At 43.9% G+C, this 24,411-nt stretch overlaps 1 protein-coding gene and 1 pseudogene across 1 annotated transcript; both read left to right on the top strand.

Moving 5' to 3' along the window:
• Positions 1 to 10,698: 10,698 nt before the first annotated feature.
• On the top strand, positions 10,699 to 11,444 carry LOC100358170 (cysteine and glycine-rich protein 2 pseudogene; annotated as a pseudogene).
• Positions 11,445 to 15,999: 4,555 nt separating this feature from the next.
• On the top strand, positions 16,000 to 18,572 carry LOC138842984 (calcium homeostasis modulator protein 6). Its single transcript, XM_002714732.6, has 2 exons — positions 16,000 to 16,572; positions 17,588 to 18,572. Exons 1-2 carry the CDS (start codon positions 16,051 to 16,053, stop codon positions 17,996 to 17,998), a joined length of 933 nt encoding a protein of 310 aa, XP_002714778.2. The 5' UTR covers positions 16,000 to 16,050; the 3' UTR covers positions 17,999 to 18,572.
• Positions 18,573 to 24,411: the final 5,839 nt, after the last annotated feature.

Below are 24,411 nucleotides of genomic sequence, written 5' to 3'. Positions count from 1 at the left end.
ATCAGACTGAGCATTAAAATAAAGCAGCTGTCTTTCCTGTTGGTTGTAGCCATAGCAATTTTTTATTGTTACATGTTGTTTTCTTGTTTGAATATCTCAGTTTTTTCTGTTCTTGTTAGATATTTGTTCTTTGACATTTTTGTTTTCAGTTCTTAGGTTAATTGTACCAATTCTTATGTTTTTTTTTTTTACTGTTTTTTTTTTCTCTGTCTTTTTTTTTATTTATTTAATGAATATAAGTTTCCAAAGTACGAATAATGGATTACAATGGCTTCCCCCCCATACCGTCCCTCCCACTCACAACCCTCCCCTTTCCCACTCCCTCTCCCCTTCCATTCACATCAAGATTCATTTTCGATTATCTTAATATACAGAAGATCAGCTTAGTATACATTAAGTAAGGATTTCAACAGTTTGCTCCCACACAGAAACATAAAGTGAAAAATAATAGATGATTTTTTTTTAATGATGATGAAATCAGATCAGACCTATTGTCATGTTTAATCCCAGTGAGAGTCAAGTTGGGAGTTGATAGTTTCTTTCTTTCTTTTTTTTTTTTTTTTTTTTTTTTACAGAGGATCAGTTTAGTATGCATTAAGTAAAGATTTCAACAGTTTGCACCCCCATAGAAACACAAAGTGAAATATACTGTTTTAGTACTCGTTATAGCATTAAATTTCAATGCACAGCACATTAAGGACAGAGATCCTACATGAGGAGTAAGTGCACAGTGACTCCTGTTGTTGACTTTACCAATTGACACTCCTATCTATGGCATCAGTAATCTCCCTATGCTCCAGTCATGAGTTTCCAAGGCTATGGAAGCCCTCTGAGTTCTCCGATTCTTATCTTGTTTAGACAAGGTCATAGTCAAAGTGGAGGTTCTCTCCTCCCTTCAGAGAAAGGTACCTCCTTCTTTGAAGACCTGTTCTTTCCACTGAGATCTCACTCACAGAGATCTTTTGCCAGAGTGTCTTGGCTTTCCATGCCTGAAATACTCTCATGGGCTTTTCAGCCAGATCCGAATGCCTTTAGGGCTGATTCTGAGACCAGAGTGCTGTTTAGGACATCTGCCATTCTATGAGTCTGCTGAGTATCTCACTTCCCATGTTGGATCACTCTCCCCTTTATTTATTCTATCGGTTAGTGTTAGCAGGTACTAGACTTGCTTATGTGCTCCCTTTGACTCTTAGTCCTTTCATTATGATCAATTGTGAACTGAAATTGATCACTTGGACTAGTGAGATGGCATTGGTACATGCCACCTTGATGGGATTAAATTGGAGTACCCTGGTATGTTTCTAACTCTACCATTTGGGGCAAGTCAGCTTGAGCATGTCCCAAATTATACATCTCTTCCCTCTCTTATTCCTACTCTTGTGTTTAACAGGGATCACATTTCAGTTAAATTTCAACACTTAAGAATAACTGTGTATTAATTACAGAATTAAACCAGTCATATTAAGTAGAACAGACAAAAAAACTACTAAGAGGGATAATGTATTAAGTTGTTCATTAACAGTCAGGGCTATGCTGATCAAGTCACCGTTTCCCATAGTGTCCATTCCACTTCAACAGGTTTCCTTTTTGGTGTTCAGTCAGTTGTCACCGATCAGGGAGAACATATGGTATTTGTCCCTTTGGGACTGGCTTATTTCACTCAGCATGATGTGTTCCAGATTCCTCCATTTTGTTGCAAATGACTGGATTTCGTTGTTTCTTACTGCGGTATAGTATTCTAAAGAGTACATATCCCATAATTTCTTTATCCAGTCTACTGTTGATGGGCATTTAGGTTGGTTCCAGGTCTTAGCTATTGTGAATTGAGCTGCAATAAACATTAGGCTGCAGACTGCTTTTTTGTTTGCCAATTTAAATTCCTTTGGGTAAATTCCAAGGAGTGGGATGGCTGGGTCGAACGGTAGGGTTATCTTCAGGTTCCTGAGGGATCTCCAGACTGACTTCCATAGTGGCTTGACCAGTTTGCATTCCCACCAACAGTGGGTTAGTGTCCCTTTTTCCCCACATCCTCGCCAGCATCTGTTGTTGGTGGATTTCTGAATGTGAGCCATTCTAACCGGGGTGAGGTGGAACCTCAATGTGGTTTTGATTTGCATTTCCCTGATTGCTAATGACCTTGAACATTTTTTCATGTGCCTGTTGGCCATTTGGATTTCCTCTTTTGAAAAATGTCTATTGAGGTCCTTGGCCCATCTCTTAAGTGGGTTGTTGGTTTTGTTGTTGTGGAGTTTCTTGATCTCCTTGTAGATTCTGGTTATTAACCCTTTATCTGTTGCATAGTTTGCAAATATTTTTTCCCATTCTGTCGGTTGTCTCTTCACTCTCCTGACTGTTTCTTTTGCAGTACAGAAACTTCTCAATTTGATGCAATCCCAAATGTTAATTTTGGCTTTGACTGCCTGTGCCTCCCGGGTCTTTTCCAGAAACTCTTTGCCTGTGCCAATAAGTTGAAGGGTTTCTCCAATGTTCTCTAGTAACTTGATGGTGTCAGGTCGTAGATTTAGGTCTTTAATCCATGTTGAGTGGATTTTTGTGTAAGGTGTAAGGTAGGGGTCTTGCTTCATGATTCTGCATGTGGAAATCCAATTTTCCCAGCACCATTTATTGAATAGACTGTCCTAGCTCCAGGAATTAGTTTTAGATCCTTGATCAAAATTAAGTTGGCTGTAGATGTTTGGGTTGATTTCTGGTATTTCAATTCTGTTCCATTGGTCTATCCATCTGTTTCTGTACCAGTACCATGCTGTTTTGATTACAACTGCCCTGTAGTATGTCCTGAAATCTGGTATTGTGATGCCTCCGGCTTTGTTTTTGTTGTACAAGATTGCTTTAGCTATTCGAGGTCTCTTGTGCCTCCATATAAATTTCAGCACCAATTTTTCCAGATCTGAGAAGAAGGTCTTCGGTATCTTGATTGGTATTGCATTGAATTTATAAATTGCTTTTGGGAGAATGGACATTTTGATGATATTGATTCTTCCAATCCATGAGCATGGAAGATTTTTCCATTTCTTGGTATCCTCTTCTATTTCTTTCTTTAAGGTTTTGTAATTTTCATCGTAGAGATCTTTAACGTCCTTGGTTAAGTTTATTCCAAGGTATTTGATTGTTTTTGTAGCTATTGTGAATGGGATTGATCTTAGAAGTTCTTCCTCAGCCATGGCATTGTCTGTGTATACAAAGGCTGTTGATTTTTGTGCATTGATTTTATACCCTTCTACTTTGCCAAACTCTTCTATGAGTTCCAATAGTCTCTTAGTAGAGTTCTTTGGGTCCCCTAAATAAAGAATCATGTCATCTGCAAAGAGGGATAGTTTGAGTTCTTCCTTCCCAATTTGTATCCCTTTAATTTCTTTTTCTTGCCTAATAGCTCTGGCTAGAACCTCCAGAACTATATTGAATAGCAGTGGTGAGAGTGGACATCCCTGTCTGGTCCCAGATCTCAGTGGAAATGCTTCCAACTTTTCCCCATTCAATAGGATGTTGGCTGTGGGTTTTTCATAGATTGCTTTGATTGTATTGAGGAATGTTCCTTCCAAACCCAGTTTGCTTAGAGTTTTCATCATGAAAGGGTGTTGAATTTTATCAAATGCTTTCTCGGCATCTATTGAGATAATCATATGGTTTTTCTTCTGCAGTCGGTTAATGTGGTGTATCACATTGATTGTCTTGCGCACATTAAACCATCCCTGCATACCAGGGATAAATCCCACTTGGTCTGGGTGGATGATCTTTCTGATGTGTTGTTGCATTCTATTGGCGAGAATTTTATTGAGGATTTTTGCATCTATGTTCATCAGGGATATCGGTCTGTAATTCTCTTTCAGTGCTGCATCTTTTTCCGGCTTAGGAATTAAGGTGATGCTGGCTTCATAGAAAGAATTTGGGAGGATTCCCTCTTCTTCGATTGTTCTGAATAGTTTGAGAAGAATTGGAGTTAGTTCTTCTTTAAATGTCTGGTAGAATTCAGCAGTGAATCCATCTGGTCCTGGGCTTTTCTTTGTTGGGAGGGCCTTTATTACTGTTTCAATTTCTGTCTCAGTTATGGGTCTGTTTAGGTTTTTGATGTCTTCCTGGTTCAATTTAGGTAGGTTGCATGTGTCCAGGAATCTATCCATTTCTGATGGGTTTCCCTGTTTGCTGGCATACAAGTCCTTGTGGTAATTTCTGATGATTCTTTTTATTTCTGTGGTGTCTGTTGTTACATTTCCTTTTTCATCTCTGATTTTATTGATTTGGGTCTTTTCTCTTCTTTTTTTAGTTAGTTGGGCCAATGGGGTGTCAATTTTGTTTATTTTTTCAAAAAACCAGCTCCTCGTTTGGCTGATTTTTTGGAATGTTTTTCTTGATTCAATCCTGTTGATTTCTTCTCTGATTTTAATTATTTCTCTTCTCCTACTAGATTTGGGTCTGGTTTGCTGTAGGTTTTCTAGATCCTTGAGGTGAATAGAAAGCTCATCTATTTGGTGCCTTTCCAATTTCTTGATGTAGGCACCTATTGATATAAACTTTCCTCTTAACACTGCTTTTGCTGCGTCCCATAAGTTTTGGTATGTTGTGCTGTTATCCTCATTTACTTCCAGAAAGTTTTTGATTTCTCTTTTGATTTCTTGAATGACCCATTGTTCATTAAGGAGCATGTTGTTCAATCTCCATGTGTTTGCATATGCTCTAGGGATTCCTGAGTTGCTAATTTCCAACTTCATTCCTTTATGGTCTGCGAAGCTGCATGGTATGATTCTAATTCTTTTGAATTTGCTGAGACTTGCTTTATGGCCTAGTATGTGGTCAATCCTAGAGAAGGTTCCATGTCCTGCTGAGAAGAATGTAAAATCTTTAGCTGTAGGATTTAAAGTTCTGTATATATCTGTTAGATCCATTTGGGCTATAGTGTCGTTTAAATCTACTGTATCCTTGTTGATCTTCTGTCCTATTGATCTGTCTATTTCTGAGAGTGGAGTATTGAAGTCCCCCAGTACTATTGTATTGGGGTCTAAGTCTCCCTTTAAGTCCGTTAACAAATCTTTTAGATAAACCGGTGCCCTGTAGTTAGGTGCATATACATTGATAATTGTTATATCTTCCTGTTGAATTGATCCCTTAATCATTATGTAGTGTCCCTCTTTGTCTCTCTTAACGGTTTTTGTAGTAAAGTTTATGGTGTCTGATATTAAGATGGCTACGCCTGCTCTTTTTTCATTTCTGTTGGCATGGTATATCTTTTTCCAGCCTTTCACTTTCAGTCTGTATGGATCTTTGTTGGAAAGATGTGTTTCTTGTAAGCAGCAAATAGATGGGTTTTGTTCCTTAACCCAGTCAGCCAAACGGTGTCTTGTAACTGGACAGTTCAGGCCATTCACGTTCAATGTGACTAATGATGAGTGGTAACTTTGCCCTGCCATTTGCCAAAGATAAGTTCTAATATATGCTTTGAATTCCCTGTGATCTTTTGCTGTGAGGTTTCCTTCCTTTACCTTCTTTCATATTGATGACCGTGTTTCTTTGTTTCTGTGTGTAACACATCTTTAAGCATCTTTTGCAGGGCTGGACGAGTGGCAACAAATTCTTTCAATTTCTGTTTGCTATGAAAAGTCTTTATTTCACCTTCATTCACAAATGATAGCTTTGCAGGATATAATATTCTGGGCTGGCAGTTGTTCTCTCTTAGTACCTGGGCTATATCTTGCCATTCCCTCCTAGCTTGTAGAGTTTCTGATGAGAAGTCAGCTGTGAGTCTGATTGGAGATCCTCTGAGAGTAATCTGACGTTTCTCTCTTGCACATTTTAGGATCTTTTCTTTATGTTTCACTGTGGAGAGTTTAATTACAACGTGTCGTGGTGAGGATCTCTTTTGGTCGTGTTTATTAGGGGTTCTGTGAGCTTCCTGTACTAGGATTTCTCTGTCCTTCTCCAAACCTGGGAAATTTTCTGCTAATATCTCACTAAAAAGGCCTTCTAATCCTTTCTCCCTCTCCATGCCTTCAGGAACTCCTAGAACCCGAATGTTGGGTTTTTTAATAGTATCCTGAAGATTCCCGACAATATGTTTTAGATTCCTAATTTCCTCGTCTTTTCTTTGGTCTGACTGTATCCTTTCCTGTTCTCTGTCTTCTAAGTCTGATATTCTCTCTTCTGCTTCTCCCATTCTGTTTGTAAGGCTCTCTATTGTGTTTTTCATTTGATCTATTGAATTCTTCACTTCAGTCACTATCCCAGTTTCCTGTTGTACTAGTTGTTTCGTTTCATTTTGATTCCTCCTTAATATTTCATTTCCACGAGAGAGATTTTCTATCTTGTCCATTAAGGATTTCTGTAGTTCAAGAATTTGTATTTGAGAACTTCTTAATGTTCTTATCAATTTTTTGAGATCTGCTTCTTGCATTTCTTCTATGTCATCATCTTCATAATCTTGAATTGGGGTGTCTTTTTCATTTGAGGGCTTCATGGTGACTTCCTTGTTTTTATTACCTTGGTTTTTGCGTTTGTTATTTGTCATATTGGAGATATTTGGTTTCTTCACTGTGGTGCTTTTTCTTGTTATACTATGACTCTAGATTAAGTGGACTATCTGTTTTTGATGGAGCCTTAGGGCTTGAGATGGGTGTGGCCTGAGAGCTCTGTTTGGTGTGCCAAAGGTGACACTCCCAGGTTGGGCGTGGTAAACCTCTCTCTCTCTCTCTCTTTCTTTTTTTGATTCAAAAGGGAAGTTATTCTGCACAGCTGAACGAAGTTGGAGGTAGTTAGCCGGCAAATGATATACCCACAGGAGCCAGAGATCAGAAGCTCTTTCCCAAGGACCACACAGGGAATCTGTTCGGCCCTCGGAGTGGGCTCAAATTCTCTTTAAGTCTCCCACTGGGTTGCCAAAGTTACGGAATTGTAGCGTCTCTGGAGAGTGCTCACGTGAATTCCGTGAGTTCTCTCCCCCACCGTCTCTTTTTTCACAGTCTCAGTTCAGTAGCACCACAAATTTACTAGGTCCTAATCTCCTGTTAATTCGCCCCGCCCAGAGTCAGGTTTTTCTGCTAGGCTCAGGGCCGGTGCAGACCTGAGGTCGCTCTGCTTATGACGTATGTCCAAGATGGCGCCTGCCCTTTGTCTTGCTCGCCCTTGAGAGGTGAGCGGAGAGAGAGAAACCCGTGTCCATACCAGTCACCTTTTTTTTTCCCCCCTCTCTCTCTCTTCTAGTTAGCTTGGTGAAGTCCCCCCACCGGGGGTCGTTCCCTCTAGTCTCCTCTCTCCGCTTGCCTGCCGGTGTCTCGGGCTATTGAGGTTCGGCTCACCTCTCGTTCCAGCGCTGGTGTGTTGAGTCTGCCGCTGGTGTCCCGAACTGTGGGCTCCCACGCTCTTCACGCAGGTCTGCTCCCCTTCCAGCGCCGATGTGTGGACTCGGAGCCCTGGACGTCCCAAGTCTCCCCGCTGTTGCACTCCCCTTTGAGCACTTGCGCGCAGACCCTGCAGCTTGCGCAGCTCAGTCCCGCGGCTCGGCTTCCGCGGCTCGGCTTCCGCAGCTAGGCTTCCGCGGCTCGGTCCCGCGGCTCGGTCCTGCGGCTAGGCTTTCGCGCGTGGTGGGCGACCTTGTTCTCCCAGTAGGTCCTCCGATTTACGCCCACTGGATCCAGAAGAGTTTCGTCTGCAATATTTTCCTGGTTCTTTTTTCTGAGGCTACCGTAACTCCCCTTTTATTAAACTAAATTTTCCAGGACTATCGGTGCTCGCCCTCACTATTCCGCCATCTTGGCTCCGCCCTCCCAATTCTTATGTTTATTATGTTTTTCTACAATTCTTAAACTTTATTATTATGAAGAATACTACAAAGGTTCTTATATTATTCACAAAAATCTCTCAGATAAATTTAGACTCATTTCTTAAAATGAGTTTTTATAAAGACCAATTTTAGGTTTGCAGCAAAATTCAGAGCAAGGAGCACATCCGGGCAGTGGGAAAAGTTCGTAAAGGCCTGGGTCACATTCAGTGAGGATGGAAACAAGAGGTCCAGACTGAAGGGCAGTTCTGAGGCCAACTGAAACTGCACAGGAAATGGAGAGACATCCACCAGTGACCCTGAGTTTTCTAGACTGAGAGACTAATATCCTTAAGTGGCATACAAAATCCTGGAAGAATTAAGTTTTCATGAAAAATGAGTTCTATTTTCGGTTGGGGCAAATGGAAATACCCATACAGAACATTGGAAAGGGAGGGACTGAAGGCAAAGATTTAAAAATGTTAACCTAGAGTTCATTGTCAAAGTCATGGAGAAAGATAATAATAATTGCCAATGCTTCTTAAGCTTTTACTATGTGCCAGGCACAATTAGGGGTCGGTGCTGTGGTGCAATGAGTTTAGCCGTGTCCTGCAGTGCTGGTATCCCATATGGGTACCTACCTGTTCCAGTCCCAGCTGCTGTACTTCCAATCCAGCTCCCTGCTAATGCTCCTGGGAAGGCAGCAAAGGATGGCCCAAATCTTGGACGCCACACCCACATGGGAGACCCAGAAGACTCCTGGCTCCCGGCTTCCGCCTGGCATAGCCCTGGCTGTTGCATCCATTTGAGGAGCGAATCAATGATGGAAGATCTCTGTCTCTCCTCTCTCTTTCTCTGTCACTCTGCCTTTCAAATAAATAAAAAACTCTTTAAAAAATTACAGGTGTCAACTCATTTAATTTTCACAATAATCTACAGAGGCAAGTATTATTATTTTCATTTTTCAAATGAAAAAAATGAGGCCCAGAGAAATCAACAAGATTGCCCAAGGTCGCATGTCTCGGCAGGGGTAGAACCAAGAGATTTTTCAGGCATGAGGAGAAGACTAAACTTCATTAATGGTTTGGGTGAGAGGGGAAAGAGTGGGAAGGAGACTTGAGTGAATAGTCAGAGTTAGGAAGAGAGCCAGAGGAGTTTCATTAGTGGCCAAACTTGAACTTGAACTAGCTTGACACGGTAAGTGCTGTAGGTGCCTGACACTCCCTGAGGAGATCAGGTGGAGAGTGCCAAAGTAAAGTCACAAGTAGGCAAGCTCTGAGACTAGTTGTGGATCACATCTGCCAGGCTTGGTTCATTGCTTACAAGAAAGGAAGAGAACCCTCTTAAAGGAATCTAAAAACAAAACATAGAATATCAGCTATTGCTCTTGATTGCTTTCTACAGCTAGAGTATAAAGAAAATGGCTGTCCTTAGCTAATTCAGTTATGTATGTAGTAGGCATGGCAGGAGTGGAGGAGAAAGAGAGGAGACTGTGGGGAAGACAACCGTGCTGAGCAAACAAGACAGAAGCAGCTGAGCTGGGCAAGAAGGGAAGAAGGAAATCGTGGGAGGGCCCTTGCTCTGCCGAGCCCTGCAGCTCCACCGACCCTGACGGGGCTTGGTGATTTTGCTGAAAGTGGGTGGGAGTGGGCGTTCACGTGGCCCTTCAGCTGCACCTGCATTCTACTCCATGAACTGTCTTCTTCTTGGCATTGCCCTATCCTTCCCTGAATAGGCTACCTACTGTCTGTCACCAGGGTGGCCATTCAAGATGTTGTACGTTTCTCTGAGATGTGTAGTGTGCTCAGACAGGCATGACCTCTGCAGAAGGGCTCATGTTCTGAGCAGAATGAGACAGGCATGGTACTGATCTGGAAGTAGCAGAAGTGAAAAATCTGTCTACTTTTCACTCATTCATTCCTCAACTCACTCATTAGTTAGTGAATATCTACAACAACCTAAGCACTGTGCTACAACCCATGCAACCTAAAGAGCGATTAAGTCAGACATGATCCTTGCCTTCAAGGGAATCACAGTCAAGCTGGGGAAATGAAGAAAACAAATAGGGGTAGTAATTGGTAAATAAAAGAGTGTTAAACTTTCACATGTAATAAGGAAATAATATGTGGCTAAAAAAGATGAGAGTGACTTCTACTTTGAAAAACTGGTCATAGCAAGTGTGAAGGCTTCCTGTCCCATTCTCTTTGTTTCTAAGGGACAGGAGAGCACTATAGTTCCTCTTTCCCTTTCAATTAGTGGCCTTGTGGCTACTTCTGACCAGAAAGTAGGTATTTGAAGCAGGCTGTTGCCAAACAAATATCTAAAGTGTGTGCATGGGCTTGCAGTCCAGTGGTAGACAGCATGGAAATTGATCATGGTGGCCAGAGATGACATTTCTTACTATGTGGTGGTTAGTAAAACTGACTTCTGTATGAATTCAGAAGGAAGATTATTTGAAGAAAAGGAGACTAGGAGAAAACAATGTTTCTAATGTGTATTGCTGGCTATTGATATGTTTTGGCAAGACCTTATGTGCTCAATAAAATAATTGCTTGTAAGAAAATATGAAAAGAAATAGATTTCAGAAATTGGGGTCTTGGAAAATTGGAAATCCTGACAGGCTTTAGACTCCAAACACAGAGAGAAAAGGACCTGAATGCTAAGCTCCATTCAAAAAAGCCTAGAAGGCAATTGGATTCCCTACGTGGTTTTTTTCTACAATGTCCACCTGCTCCTCCTGGGGTGAGACTTTGCAGTGAGACTTTGCATCTCTGACCTCAAATGCCTGTCTGGGAGGAGGGAACAGTGTGGGGCCTGTGGCAGGACTTAGTACCACGCAGAAGAAGTGCAGTGCAATGGGAGGAGCTTCCGCTGCTACCACTTCCCGTGCTTTGTTTGCATTAAAAGTTTAGCTAGCACAGCAGTGGCAATTCATGAGAAAGAGATCTACTGCAAATCCTGCCAGGGAAACATGTATGGGTCCAAAGGCTACGGTTATGGCCAGGGTGCAGGCACGTTCAGCATGGACCGTGGTGAGAGACTGGCCTCAAGCTAGAAAGCGTTCGCACAGACCTAAAACAAATCAGGAATATAAAGGTGCAGATTTGGGGATTCTGTGTATGCTGCTAAGATAATTTGAGCTGGAAAGCCCTGGCACAAAACCTGTTTCCAATGTGGAAAATGCGGAAAGAGTCTTGAATCAATAACTCTGGCTGAGAAGGAAGGTGAAATCTACTATAAAGGTTGTTATGCAAAGAACTTTGGGCCCAAACGATTTGGTTATGGCCAAGGAGCAGGAGCTCTTGTTCACACTCAGTAAAGGTGCAACCCCAGAATTAAACATTACACACTAAGAATCTCATCGTAATCTATATGCCGATAATCTTTTAACACTAAACTGTGGGGGCTGGCGCTGTGGCACAGCAGGTAAAGTGACCACCTGCAGTGCTGGCATCCCGTTTGGGCTCTGGTTCCAGTCCTGGCTGCTCCACTTCTGATCCGCTCTCTGCTGTGGCCTAGGAAAGCAGTAAAGATGGCCCAAGTCTTTGGGCCCCTGCACCCACATGGAAGACTCACAAGAAGCTCCTGGCTCTTGGTTTTGGATCGGCACAGCTTTGGCTGTTGCGGCCAACTGGGAGTGAACCAGAAGATGGAAGACCTCTTTCTCTCTGCCTCTCCTTCTCTCTGTGTGTAACTCTGACTTTCAAGTAAATAAATAAATCTTAAAAAAAAAAAAAACCACTAAACTGTGAAAACCTACCAGCATTAAGTACTGTATGTTGTCCTGTACTTGGATATGCTGGCTAACTTGTAGGAAGAGAGCAATGTATCCTTTTGGTTTATTCACCAGCATTTTCAAGAACCATTTCTTCATTTTAAATAAAATTTCAGCTTGAAAAATAAAACAACCTAGGGAAAGATCAAATTAAAGTTTGTACTTGGGGCTGGCACTGTGGTGCTGTAGGTTAATCCTCTGCCTAGGGTGCTGGCATCCCACATGGGTGCTGGTTCGAGTCCCGGATGTTCGAATTCCAATCCAGCTCTCTGTTAATTGTCTGAGAAAATATTAGAAGATGGCCCAAGCAGTCGGCGCCACGGCTCACTAGGCTAATCCTCCGCCTTGCGGCGTCGGCACATGGGGTTCTTGTCCCGGTCGGGGCGCCGGATTCTGTCCCAGTTGCCCCTCTTCCAGGCCAGCTTTCTGCTGTGGCCAGGGAGTGCAGTGAGGATGGCCCAAGTGCTTGGGCCCTGCACCCCATGGGAGACCAGGAGAAGTACCTGGCTCCTGCCATCGGATCAGCGCGGTGTGCCGGCCACAGTGCGCAGGCCCCGGCAGCCATTGGAGGGTGAACCAATGGCAAAGGAAGACCTTTCTCTCTGTCTCTCTCTCTCACTGTCCACTCTACCTGTCAAAAAAAGAACAATGAGTTGAAAAGAACAATGAGTATTGGTAAATATAGTTGCCTAGAATCAAAAAGATAAGAAGCTTAGTGGATTTGGGGATCCTAAGCCCAAGTAGACCATGGCCCCCAACATTACATAGGCAGCACAAGTACTTGGAAAACCACTCAATCCCCAAGCAGGACATGCACCTATTAGTATATGGCCATAAAAGATACCAGAAGAACCTCCAGAGGGTGGAGTCCTGAGAATCAAGGAACATTTTGTTATTTTAGGGTCAAGGCCTTTGTGGCTTTTGCTCATGGATAATTTGTGACACAAAAATCTTTGCGTGCAGCTACCTTCCATTTTTCCCTCTTGGGAGTGCTTTCTGTAGTTGTCCTGGTCCAGTTCTGCCACTGTATGTTGTCTGTTGGGAATAGATCTATTATTGTGGACTAAGAGACTACCAGAAGCAGTTCAGATATTCTGGGTTGTGAGGTCCTTGTGACAACTTGAAGTTTAGAGTTGTTTCTTTTGGGAAGGAAGTGAGTGAGTGAGGGAATAAGAATGAGGCAGGAGAATGGCCATAGAGACACTAGAAATAAATCCTCTACTTCTGGCAAAGGGCAGGATTACATCTTCCTTGAGTCTTGGCAGTAAGGTGAACCTCAGATGGGGTTGAAGCATTTAAGGCCCATTGAGAGATTTTTCAACACTCTTTCGGCTGTGGTATTCATGGAGGAGATCTTGGATTGAGATGGAGATAGCAAATATTCAAAGTCACATGGAAGACAGCTACCTTGGAGCTTATGCTTTGGAAATAAGAAATACTGTACTGTATGAAGCCAACAAGATTTGAGGATTGTAGGTGCAGCACAAGAGAGCCCAACTAGGGGCTAGTGCTGCAGCACAGTGGGTTAAGCTGTGGTCTGTGGCACTGGCATCCCCTTTGGGCACCAGTTCAGGACCCAGCTGCTCTGTTTCCAATCCAGCTCCCTACTAATGCATCTGGGGAAGCAGAAAGGATGACCCAAGTCCTTGGGCCCCTGCATCCACTTGGGATATCTGGAAAAAGCTCCTGGCTCCTGGCTTCAGACTGGCACAAGTCTGGCTGTTGTGGCCATTTGGATGGAATCTTTTTCAATCTCTCTCTCTCTCTCTCTCTCTGCCTCTCCTTCTCTCTGTAACTCTGTCTTTCAAATAAATTAAAATATCATAAAGGAAAAAAAAAGAGAGCTCAAATTAATACAGAAGGCCTTTCTGAGGATGTGCTAGTTGAGCTGAAATTTAGTGGATAAGAAGGAACTCACAGACTATTCCAGGTAAAGGAAGATTTCTGTGCAGAGAAGATGTTGAAGCAAGAAAGGGATCATTGTTTTAGAGCAGGTGAAACAAAACTAGTATGGCAAGAGTGTGTGCCTGAGAAAAGCAAAGAGTAATTAGCATGGGAACAATACATGAAGACAAGGAGAACAATGCAGACACTGGATATCCTAAAACCACTGAGAGCTGCTGTAATGCACAGGAATAAGAAACAGGAAGGGGTGGGGATTATGAGTTATGCAAACCTTCCTAAGGTGCAGATGTAGCATAGGAGAAGAATGTAGAGACAGAGATGGTGCTATTTCTACTTTAAATCAATCATGACTCTCTGCAAAGGAGAGAATGAGTTCTGTAAGAAGAGGAGTAAGAAGTGCCAAAAGCCAGACTGAGGCAGTGCTGGGGGATGCCCAAGGGTTAGTTCCTCCTAGAAGACAGTGCTGTCCTCCAGCCTGGTTCTCTGTCAGTCACAAAGAAACTCGTGCACACAGAAGAGAAGTCATTTCAGTTCCCTATAAACTCTGACTGCAAGTGCTTTCTGGTACCTGTTCCAATTCCCTACTCCTCCCATGGGAAGAGAATAGTGAAACATTAAAAGATTTCCTTTTCCTTTTTAAACTGTTATGAGTTTGTAGCAGTAGACCACAGGAAAAGGGTGTTAATCAAAGGATATGCAATTACACTTAGATAAAAGGGAGTTTTAAAAAGTGTTCCCAGAATAGCCAAATATATAGAGACAGAAAGTAAACAAGTGATTGCTGGGGACTTGGGTTGGGTGGGGGTGGAGATGGAGAAGTTGGGTGGAGGGAAGAAGTTGAGGGGCGGGAAGTAGAGAAATGAAGAATGAGCACTGGTGGTTAGAAAATTTCTGTTTATGTAATGAAAATGATCTAAAATTGATTGTGATGACAGTTGCACAACTTTGTGAACATAGGAGAAGCTATTGGAGTGTATATTTTATGTAGATGACTTGCATGATTCATGAATTTATCTCAATAAAGCTGTTTTTGACATTTTAAGATGATAAAATGTTCCAGATTTTCAAATCCAATATTGACATGAAAGATAAATTCATGTATTTTTAAAAAGAGAGAGGGAGGGACAGAGAGATTTTCCATTTGCTGGTTCAATCCCCAGAAGACTGCAACAGCCAGACCTGGGCAAAAGCAGAAGGAGCCAGGAGCTCCTTCCAGGTCTCCCATGAGGATAGCAGGGGCCCAAGCACTTCTCCCAGGCCTTACCACACCATTGGTAGATTAGTCTGTTCCCACTTCAGACTGACCTTCTGAGCAATGTCTTGTCCTCTCAGACACAGAGTTGGGAATGGAGGGCTTGGCATTTTCACTAGGCCAAGCACTAGAACTATCCACTAACCCTGAGGTGATAGAGTGAACGGCAGTACACTCGACCTAATGGCCAGTGCACTCGACCTAATGGCCAGTGCGTTGCAGGTAGAGCTAAGACTCAATGTTTATAGAAACCTCTAATAGTTACCCCCCAAATCACAAATATTGAGAACCTTGAAAAGTGAGCATTATTATCATTCTAGTCTTAGAGGGATACCTTATTAATCACACACACAGACACAATCCACCTGACTGCCAAGCTCATGTTCTTCAAGTACAGCTCACCTCACTCACTTTGTGGAGCTACACAGAGTAAGGTTCTGTGCCACAGAAATCGCACTGTACGTCAAAGCAATGCAGCCTTGAGGAAGGAAAGGCAAAGGAACCATGCTAGATGCAGGTGCAGGTTGAGGTCTTCTGGTCCACTAGTGCTCTTTGAACAACTAAGTAGCCCTCAACTAAGGATCTGACATGCCTCTGGGTACTGATGGTGTTATGACATACTTGAAACACACACACACACACAACACACACACACACATGCACACACATTGTTTTGATGAGTGAATCAACACAATGTATTCATTCTAATATCCTTAGGGGGCCAGATGAGGCAAAGAAGAGAACGGGCGATGTCCACTAGGAAAGTGGCTCTGTCCAGGAAGGAGGCAAGAAGGGAACAGAGCATCATGGAAGTACCAGAATTTGAGTAGGCTTTTACAATTGTGATTTAGCTCAAAAATTTCTTTTGAGTAAGGTTTCCTGTACATGATCAGTTTTTGTAATTTTTTTGTTGTCTTTTGGCAGTTGGCTGAGGAAGCAGGGTGACCTCAGTAAGGAAAATCTGGTGTTTTACCCATTTTACTTAAGTGGCTGCTTTGGGTCAGGAAGGGTAAGAAAATTTTCCTGCTTTGTTCTCAGAATGGGGGCAAAAAAACACTGGAATGGGGTTGATCTTCTGGAAGAGTTCCTTGTTTGGGGATAAAAGTAACCCATGTCTCTGTCTTCAGAAAGGGGGGGGGGTACAAGAGAGGTAACGGTCCAGGGATGCAGGTGTGGGTTTGTTTGCTCAAGCTTGTTGGTTGAAATGAGAAACCGAAAGTTTTGATAGCTTGATACGCCCTCTTTGGTTTTAGAAAACTGTTTCCTAACGGAGTGGAAAGTCTCAGACCCCACTCTACCTAAAGCATTTGACAGCAGGAAGGTGAAGAGACAAGCATTTGAAATAGGAGGCCCATGGAGAAGTTTAAGCCTTTGCTGGACCTGCAAATCAAGCACCGCACCTCGCTGCTCTATGGCCTCACCAGCCTGCTGACCGCGGGCGGCGAGCGCCTCTTCTCCACGGTGGTGTTCCAGTGCCCCTGCACTGCTGCCTGGAACCTGACCTATAGCTTGGTCTTCCTGCTGGTGCCAGCGTTCCTGCTCTTCCTCCTAGGCTATTTGCTGAGTGCACGAACTTGGCGCCAGCTGACCGGCTGCTGCGACTCCAGCACACCCATAAGATGCACCTCAGGGTGCATCCTGGATTTCTTGAAGCTCACCGGCTCTGCAGCTTTCGTGCCACTCACCTGGGTGGCCGTAGCGCTGCTGGGCGGCTCCTTCTATGAGTGCGCGGCCAGCGGAAGCAAATTCCATGCAAGGCGCTTGTGCCACAATGTCTCCTCTCAGTGCCTGGAGCAGCTGCCGCTGGTGCCTTGCTCCCAAGCCAAGGAGTCCAGCGTGCAGGACCTCCTGAAGGATCTCAAGGCTGAGTCTCAGGTTGGCCGGGGGCGCAGGGCGCGGTGGGGTGGTGCTGAGTGGATGAGCTTCTGCGGGGTGGACCGCGTGGCGGGGAAATTGGCGACTCCCTAAGAAAATCTTGAAAGGCTCCCTGCTCGTCATGAACGTACAGGCGAATATTGAAATTAAACCAATGTAAAGGAGGAGAGGGATTCAGGCGGTGTCTGGCACCTTAAGTGAATTGCACACCTACTCTGTGCCTGAGCCCGTGCGAGGCTTATTCCGTCCTCCTGTGTCCTCTTAGGTCTCCCAACTGCCCTGTATGGTTTTTTCAATTTTATGGTGCTTACACGTAGTCTAGCTAAAAGTGTTCAGGCAGGAGAAAAGCTGGGAGCAATTGTTATGTTAAGATGGGTCTGTCAAACCCCAAGCCACCAATGCCCAGTGTCTGGGTCCATAGAGCTCAGCGGTTCTTTGCAATGATGGCGCCTTTCACTGGATTTGCAGAAATTCCACAGGTTTTGAGTTCTAAGGGAGGGTGACACATGGGCTTTTCTTTGAGCCTGGTGACTTGGTTTAAGACTATGGCCATCCTATGAGATTAGGGAGTTACCACCACTCCTTAATCTTAAGGGATTAAGGTCAAGGGCAAATTTATTTCATTTTTAAGATTTATTTATTTATTTGAGTTACACAGCGAAAGGGACACACACACACACACACACACGCTCTTCTATCTGCTGGTTCACTCGCCAGGAGCCTGGAACTCTATCCAGGTCTCTCACATGGGTGGCAGGGGCCCAAACTCTTGGACCATCTTCTGTTGCTTTTCCTGTATCATTAGCAGGGAGCTGGATGGGAAGTGGAGCAGCAGGACATGAACTGGCGCCCATAAGGGATGTGGGCATTATAGGTGGTGGCTTAACCTGCCGTGCCACGTCCCTGTCCCCAAATGATAGCTTTTATGTAACTGATGAGTAGTTCAAATTTTATCCAAGAATTTTAAATGTCTTATAAGAAAAGTGATTAACTGTCATTTTGTTGTCTTCTTAAGGTTTATGGGTGGATCATGATAGCAGTTATTATCATCGTCTTCCTGCTTTTGACAGCAGTCTCTCGATGCCTATCTCCAGTTAGTTTTCTGCAGCTGAAATTCTGGAAAATCTATTTGGAACAGGAGCAGCAGATCCTTAAAAGTCAAGCCACAGAGCATGCAACAGCATTGGCAAAAGAGAATGTCACATGTTTCTTTGAGAGCTCGCATGCAAAGGAAATCCACACTCCAAGCATTAAAGAATGGCAGCAGATTTCATCACTACATACTTTCAATCCGAAGGACCAGTACTACAGCATGTTGCACAAATATGTTAGCAGAAAAGAGATGAGTCACAGTGAAGGTGATGCGGTCATTCCTGAACCTGGCTCTGTGGATTCAGCTGGTATAAGCACCACTAGAGATTTATAACCTTAAAAAAATCTTTCGCAAGCTTCACTTTCTTCGGATACCATCTCCAGCTAGTTCAGGGGCCCCAAGGTGTGAGAGGTGTCGACGCTCGAAGAAACGAGAGACACACTCACAGCAAGGCTGATGGCATGGCTCTGGCTCTCAAGCATCAGACTTTATTTTTATATCATGTTGCGTAATGATTCTTTCTTCTTACAATAACAAGTTTGTTGTTCACTTTCTTCTAGTTATAACTTCTTTGATTTCCAAGGGCATATTCAGAGCATGGGTTACAACCATAGACAGGTGCGAGATAATGGGCTTCCCACACAAGCCAAGGTTTGGAGTGCTGTCGAGCTATGCAGAAATTGGCTCCACAAGCTAGAGTATTACCTTCCTAATCTAATCTTTCCTAGGAGCCCCAAGTTCAAAGCAGGCCCTTTTTAAAATGCATCCCCTCTTTGCAGTTCTTTCTGTAATTCTAATTTCTTTATTGTACTTATTCAAAAGTTCACTTAAATCTATTCTACAGTTTTGACCTCCTAACCATTGTAGTATCTGTAGCATGTATTGAATTAAAGTATTATTAACATTTGCCTTTTTTTTTTTTTTTGGTGGGAGGTATATACCAGGGAGCGTGTTGCCTTTTAATTCTTTTCCACAAACAGCTCAACCTTGCATAAAGCATTAACCCTTTTTCCTACACTAACATTCTGCTTGATTAAAATTCTACAAAGCAATGGACATTTTGGAGGTTATGAGACTAAGTGCTCTTCCCTAAAATTAGGAATACAGCAATCATTAGCAGGAAGCTCTGGCTTTCTTAGGCAGAGTATAGTTCCCAACAAACCTAAAACCACCACAAGGACCGCAGCTGTCATTCTCATGCCTTGCTGAGACAGACCTTCTGCTGTGACCTTGTCAGCCAGCTGAAGTTGTCTTGGCCTCACCAACTTTCTAAAAATATTGATATTGATTGTGACTGTCTTTTCTCTTTCCATATTGTAGTCATTTAGATCTGAAATTAAAATATGGAGATTAGGGGCTAACACTGTGGTGTAGCTGGTAAAGCCACCTCCTACAGTGCTGGTATCCTTTATGTGCACAGCTATGTCTTTCGTGGCCAACTGAGGAGTGAATAAGTAGATGCAGGACTTCTCTTTCTCTCTCTGTATAACTCTGACTTTCGTATAAATAAATAAATAAATAAATGGAGATTAATATATATTTTGACAGGCAGAGTTAGACAGTGAGAGAGACAGAGAGAGAGAGTTATAAACAGAGAGAGAGAGAGAGAGAAAGGTCTTCCTTCCATTGATTTCCTCCCCTAATGGCCACCACTGCGCCGATCCGAAGCCAGGAGCCAGGTGCTTCCTCCCGGTCTCCCATGCGGGTATAGGGACCCAAGCACTTGAGCCATTTTCCACTGCCTTCCTGGGCCACAGCAGAGAGCTGGACTGGAAGAGGAGTAACCGGGAGTAGTACCTGGCAGCCCAACTGGGACTAGAACCCCGGGGTACCGGCGCTGCAGGTAGAGGGTTAGCAAGGGAACCACAGCGCCAGCCAGAGATTAAATCTTTATTAATTATTCACAAATAAGGCAAAACACACACACAACAACAACAACAAAAAACTCAAGGGAACTTGTTTCACCTCTAGTGACAAACTAGAACTAGAAGTTGTCGCTCCCGGTCTTCGTGGAGGAACGACACAGGACCCTGCGTTGTTCTTTCGTCTGCTCAGCCCTCCCCGGGTTTGCTGCTGGTTCTTCCCGGGTTGGCTGCCATCCCTTCCACCTCCGTGGAAGGGCGGTTCCCCCTGGACACTTTCCCCACTTCCGCAGGGGAGCGGCACACCACCGGCTGGCTCTCTCGGGGGCTGCACAGGTGTTCCCTCAGATGTTCCCGTTAGATGTTCCTGGTGCATGTTCTCTATCTCCTCCTTTATAGTCCTCCTCCGCCAATGCTAACTCGGCTGCCCACACGCCAAGTACGCTGCTCTCCTCCAATCAGGAGCAGGATCAGCTCCTGGAGGTCATCACTCAAGTTGGCAAGAGGCAGCTGCGTAGAAGCTGTTTTCTCCTCTCCCAGCGCCATATTGTGGGAGAGCAGATGCATAGAATAAGTCTTAATTCCAGTAACTCAGTCCAGTCCGGGTTGCTCCCCACAGAAGTCATTTTTCTTTTTTAAAGATTTTATTTACTTATTTGAGAGCCAGAGTTACACACACACACAGAGAGAGAGAGAGATCTTCTATCCTCTGGTTCACTCCCCAAATGGCTGCTGCGGTCAGAGCCAAGCTGATCCAAAGCTAAGGACCAGGAGCTGCTTCTGAGTCTCCCACGCGGGTGCAGAGGCCCAAGCACTTGGGCTATCTTCTGCTGCTTTCCTAGGCAATCAGCAGGGAGCTGCTTCAGAAGTGGAGCTGCCAGAACTCGAACCAACTTCCCTATGGGATACGGGCACCACAGGTAGGATGCTTAACCTACAATGTCACAGTGCTGGCCCTAGATCTAGAAGCCTTAAATCTCCATGCCAGCATCCTTGTCAAATAAACAACTTTAATCTTTTTGTAAATACTGCTTTCCAAAATAGACAAAAGATATACTGTTTTAACAAAAACAATGACAGAACAATTGAACTTCAGGACTTTTTATTAGGTTAGCTGATATTAATTTCAAGTTCACTTTCTTTTCAACAACAGCTATTAAGAACTTAAAAACTATAACACCTTAGTAGGTTCAGTGGTGCGATGGACAGCACTTGAGACTTCTGACTGAACCTGCTGTGATAATTCTAAGATTATGGTATTCCATGGTGCTACTGTGATTGCTATACGAAAGTTAATTATGCTAGTCCCAGTTGGGGCGCCGGATTCTGTCTTGGTTGCCCCTCTTCCAGTCCAGCTCTCTGCTGTGGCCCGGGAAGGCAGAGGAGCATGGCCCAGGTGCTTGGGCCCTGCACCCACATGGGAGACCAGGAGGAAGCACCTGGCTCCTGGCTTTGGATCGGCGAAGCCGATTTATTCAAAAGCCAGAGTTATACAAAGAGAGAAGGAGAGTCAGAGAGAGAGAGAGAGAGAGAGGTCTTCCATTTGGTGGTTCACTCCCCAACTGGCTGCAATGGTTGGAGTTGTGGTGATCCGAAGCAAGGAGCCAGGAGCTTCCTCCAGGTCTCCCACATGGGTGCAGGGGCCCAAGGACTTGGAACATCTTCTACTGCTTTCCCAGGCCATAGTAGAAAGGTGGATCGGAAGTGGAGCAGCCGGGACTCAAACCAGCTCCCATATGGGATGCCAGCACTGCAGGCTTTGGCTTTACCCACTACGCCACAGTGCCAGACTGTGGGGAGCAACTTGGACTAGACTGTTACTGGAATTAAGACTTATTCTATGCATCTGCTCTCCCACAATATGGCACTGGGAGAGGAGGAAACAGCTTCTACACAGCTGCCTCCAGTTCAACCAATAAACAGCAGGACCTGCTCCTGATTGGAGGAGAGTAGCGTACTCGGCGTGTGGGTAGCAGAGTTGGGATTGGCGGAAGAGGACTATAAAGGAGGAGAGAGACAACATGCAAAAGGAACATCTATCTGAAGGAACACCTGAGCAGCCCCCAAGAGACCCGGCCGGTGGTGTGCCGCTCCCCCGCGGAAGTGGGGAAAGTGGCAGGGGGAACCGCCCTTCCACGGAGGTGGAAGGGTCAGTAGCCAACCCGGGAAGAACCAGCAGCAAACCCGGGGAGGGCCGAGCAGACAAAAGAACAGCACAGGGTTTTGTGTCGTTCCTCCACGAATAGGGGGAGCGACACCAGACCCCAGATAAAACCTTATTTCTTGATAAAGCTAGGATTTTTCAAGGACATTTGTCTTTCATTTGTTTATAACTGCAGCCCATCTCCAAAATGTATGACTTTTCTGCATTCTAGAAAATGCGGTTTGAAAACTGGAAACTGTAAAGCAATCCAGCACTGCTCACATGTAGCCTTTCTTCCTCTCGTGGCAGACCTTAACCTTGATTTGTGTTTGCCCTTTCTCTGCACAGGGCAGTTGAAGAGGACTAGTCAGCAGAGCAGAATATCCTGTTGTTGAGAGTCATGCGTAACAAAAAACTTGGCAGAAAAAACTGTATGATCAGTTTTGTTTTCCCTTCTCTAAAAGAGGAATTTTGAAGCTCCTGTCATTTCTACTTTCATTTTTGCTTCCTTTATTTCACTGTCTAGTTACTTTTGTATGTTCTTCCCTCTCAGAACATTTTTTTCTGGTCTTCCATGTATACTTACATCTTCTTTAGCATTTTTTCTCTATCTTGTTGATTTAGAGTCCACTTTCTTTTGTATAGTCTTAAATATTATTGTGGAAGTATATATGTTTAAGGTAAAAAATTACAGGAGCCAGCATTGTGGTGTAGTAGGTGAAGCCTCCACCTGTGATGCTGGCATCCCATTTGAATGCTGGTTCGAATCCTAGCTGCCCACTTTTTTTTTTTTTTGCTCCACTTCTGATCCAGCTCCCTGCTAATGTGCCAAGGAAAGCAACAGAAGATGGTCCAAGTACTTGGACCCCTGCACTCACATGTAAGATCCAGAAGCACTTGTGGCTCCTGGTTTCCTGGCTTTGGTCTGGCCCAGCCCTTACCACTGCAGCCATTGAGGAAGATTTCTCTCTCCCACCCCTGTCTCTTCTTTCTGTAACTCTTTCAAATACATAAAATAACTATTTAAAAAAGCTAAAATATTACAATGGTAGAGAATTATGTGAAGTAGAAAGTAAAATTACTCATTTCTTTGCAATGTATTCTTCCCAGGTAGCTGAGTTCTGTGTCTACAGAAACACTGTCACTCTGTAAATGTTATTCTGTAGTTTTTATTAAATATAGTCCCGTGTTGTTATATAGCGATTTATCACATAAAAAAATCACTTCATAGTATTCTACTGGTTGATAGGACATAACCTCTATTTTGTTAATTACACACATGTATACATGCTCATAAAATAGACAATAAGCACCAAGTTATCAAACGTGGCCACTTCTGAAGACTGAGATTTACACAGGAGATTTTCTATAATCGTGTGTGGTTTTCTATCTGTGAATTTTTGGTAATGAATAAGAAATATTAGTTGTGTAATTAGAAAAGATTCAAAAGAACCTTCACATAGCAGAGGGCTTTGCAGTCAACTTTTGCCTCTTTCACCTCACTTAGGTTTCACCAGTTGGCTGGATACCCACAGAGCACATCATTCACATGTGCAGATGAAGAACTGGAAGTTGTTACAATAAGCTCCTGTAGTCAACCAAGGCGTAACTGAAGCTGAGGGGCTGAGCTTCTCTAGACAATGTGGTTGGAGGTTGCTACTTGGTTGTTTTCGTTTCTGGGTTAGATTTTTCCCTTCTTAGCCCTTTGGGCCCCTTTCTGAACAGGGGAGTTTCAGATGTCCTCTGTGACTTCCAATATTTCACTTTTACTCTGAAACTTGGTGACTCGGGGGTAGCCATGACCTCTTTCAAGAAACATAGATAAGACAGTACGGTATGTCATGATGGGAACGTGGTCACTCCTCTTAGGTGGGACACAGGATTCCTCCAGACTTGGTTCCAAACAGACCTTATTATGGGATCCAGAAGCATTCCTATCCTCCATGTGTATTCGTTTGCTGTTTACCAAATCATTCTGCATAATCACCCCCAGCTTTATGCTTTCCCCAACCTGAACCTTAGATTCACACCCAGCATACGCTATTAATACTTGCTGAAAAGCTAGCATATTGTATAACAAATGATGCCACATTGTATAGAGCGGCAGCAAGACAAACAGTTTACAGGATTTAGGATTAAGCACGAGACCCTTGCTCCATTCGAAGCCTTGACCAGAAATATCAATGCCTGTTGATTGATTAAAGAAGGAAATCCTGAGAAAAGCATCTGAACATAGATTTAGCCACGTGTCTTTGGCTAAGAACTGTACTGGAACTCCCAAGTTTCACAACATCCTGCATCTTACCTCCAAACACTCTTCAAAGCAGTAAAGATGGAGAAACCCTCCCTGTCTGTGTCAGCCTTAGCAACAGCAGGTACTGCCGGTTTTATCAGCAGCTAACTCCCGCTGGATATCTGCTATGTGTCAAACACTAGGCCTGCCTTGAGAGCTAATCCTTTACTTGATTGTGTTTTTAAAGATTTATTTTATTATTTGAAAGGCAGGGTTACAGAGAGGCAGAGGCAGAGACAGAGAGAGAGGTCTTCCATCCACTGGTTTACTTCCCCAATGGCCATGGTGGCCAGAGATGTGCTGATCTGAAGCCAAGAGCTTCTTCTGGGTCTCCTACCTGGGTGCAAGGGGCCCAGGGACTTGGGCATCTTCTACTGCTTTCCCAGGCCATAACAGAGAGCTGGATAGGAAGTAGAGCAGCCAGCACTAGAACCAGTGCCCACATGAG

The sequence above is a fragment of the Oryctolagus cuniculus genome, chromosome 5, assembly GCF_051225735.1.
Source record: "Oryctolagus cuniculus isolate XC-2025 breed Fujian yellow rabbit chromosome 5, ASM5122573v1, whole genome shotgun sequence".
Classification (NCBI taxonomy): Eukaryota; Metazoa; Chordata; class Mammalia; order Lagomorpha; family Leporidae; genus Oryctolagus; species Oryctolagus cuniculus.
Note: the sequence above shows the minus strand (reverse complement) of the source record. Positions and strands in the feature narration are given on the sequence as shown.

What these genes read in the sequence shown, in the direction of transcription:
- LOC138842984 (XM_002714732.6), top strand. Translation starts at nt 16,051, where the DNA reads ATGGAGAAGTTTAAGCCTTTGCTGGACCTGCAAATCAAGCACCGCACC. An exon ending in ATCTCAAGGCTGAGTCTCAG is followed by an intron (nt 16,573 to 17,587) that starts GTTGGCCGGGGG and finishes TGTCTTCTTAAG; the next exon opens with GTTTATGGGTGGATCATGAT.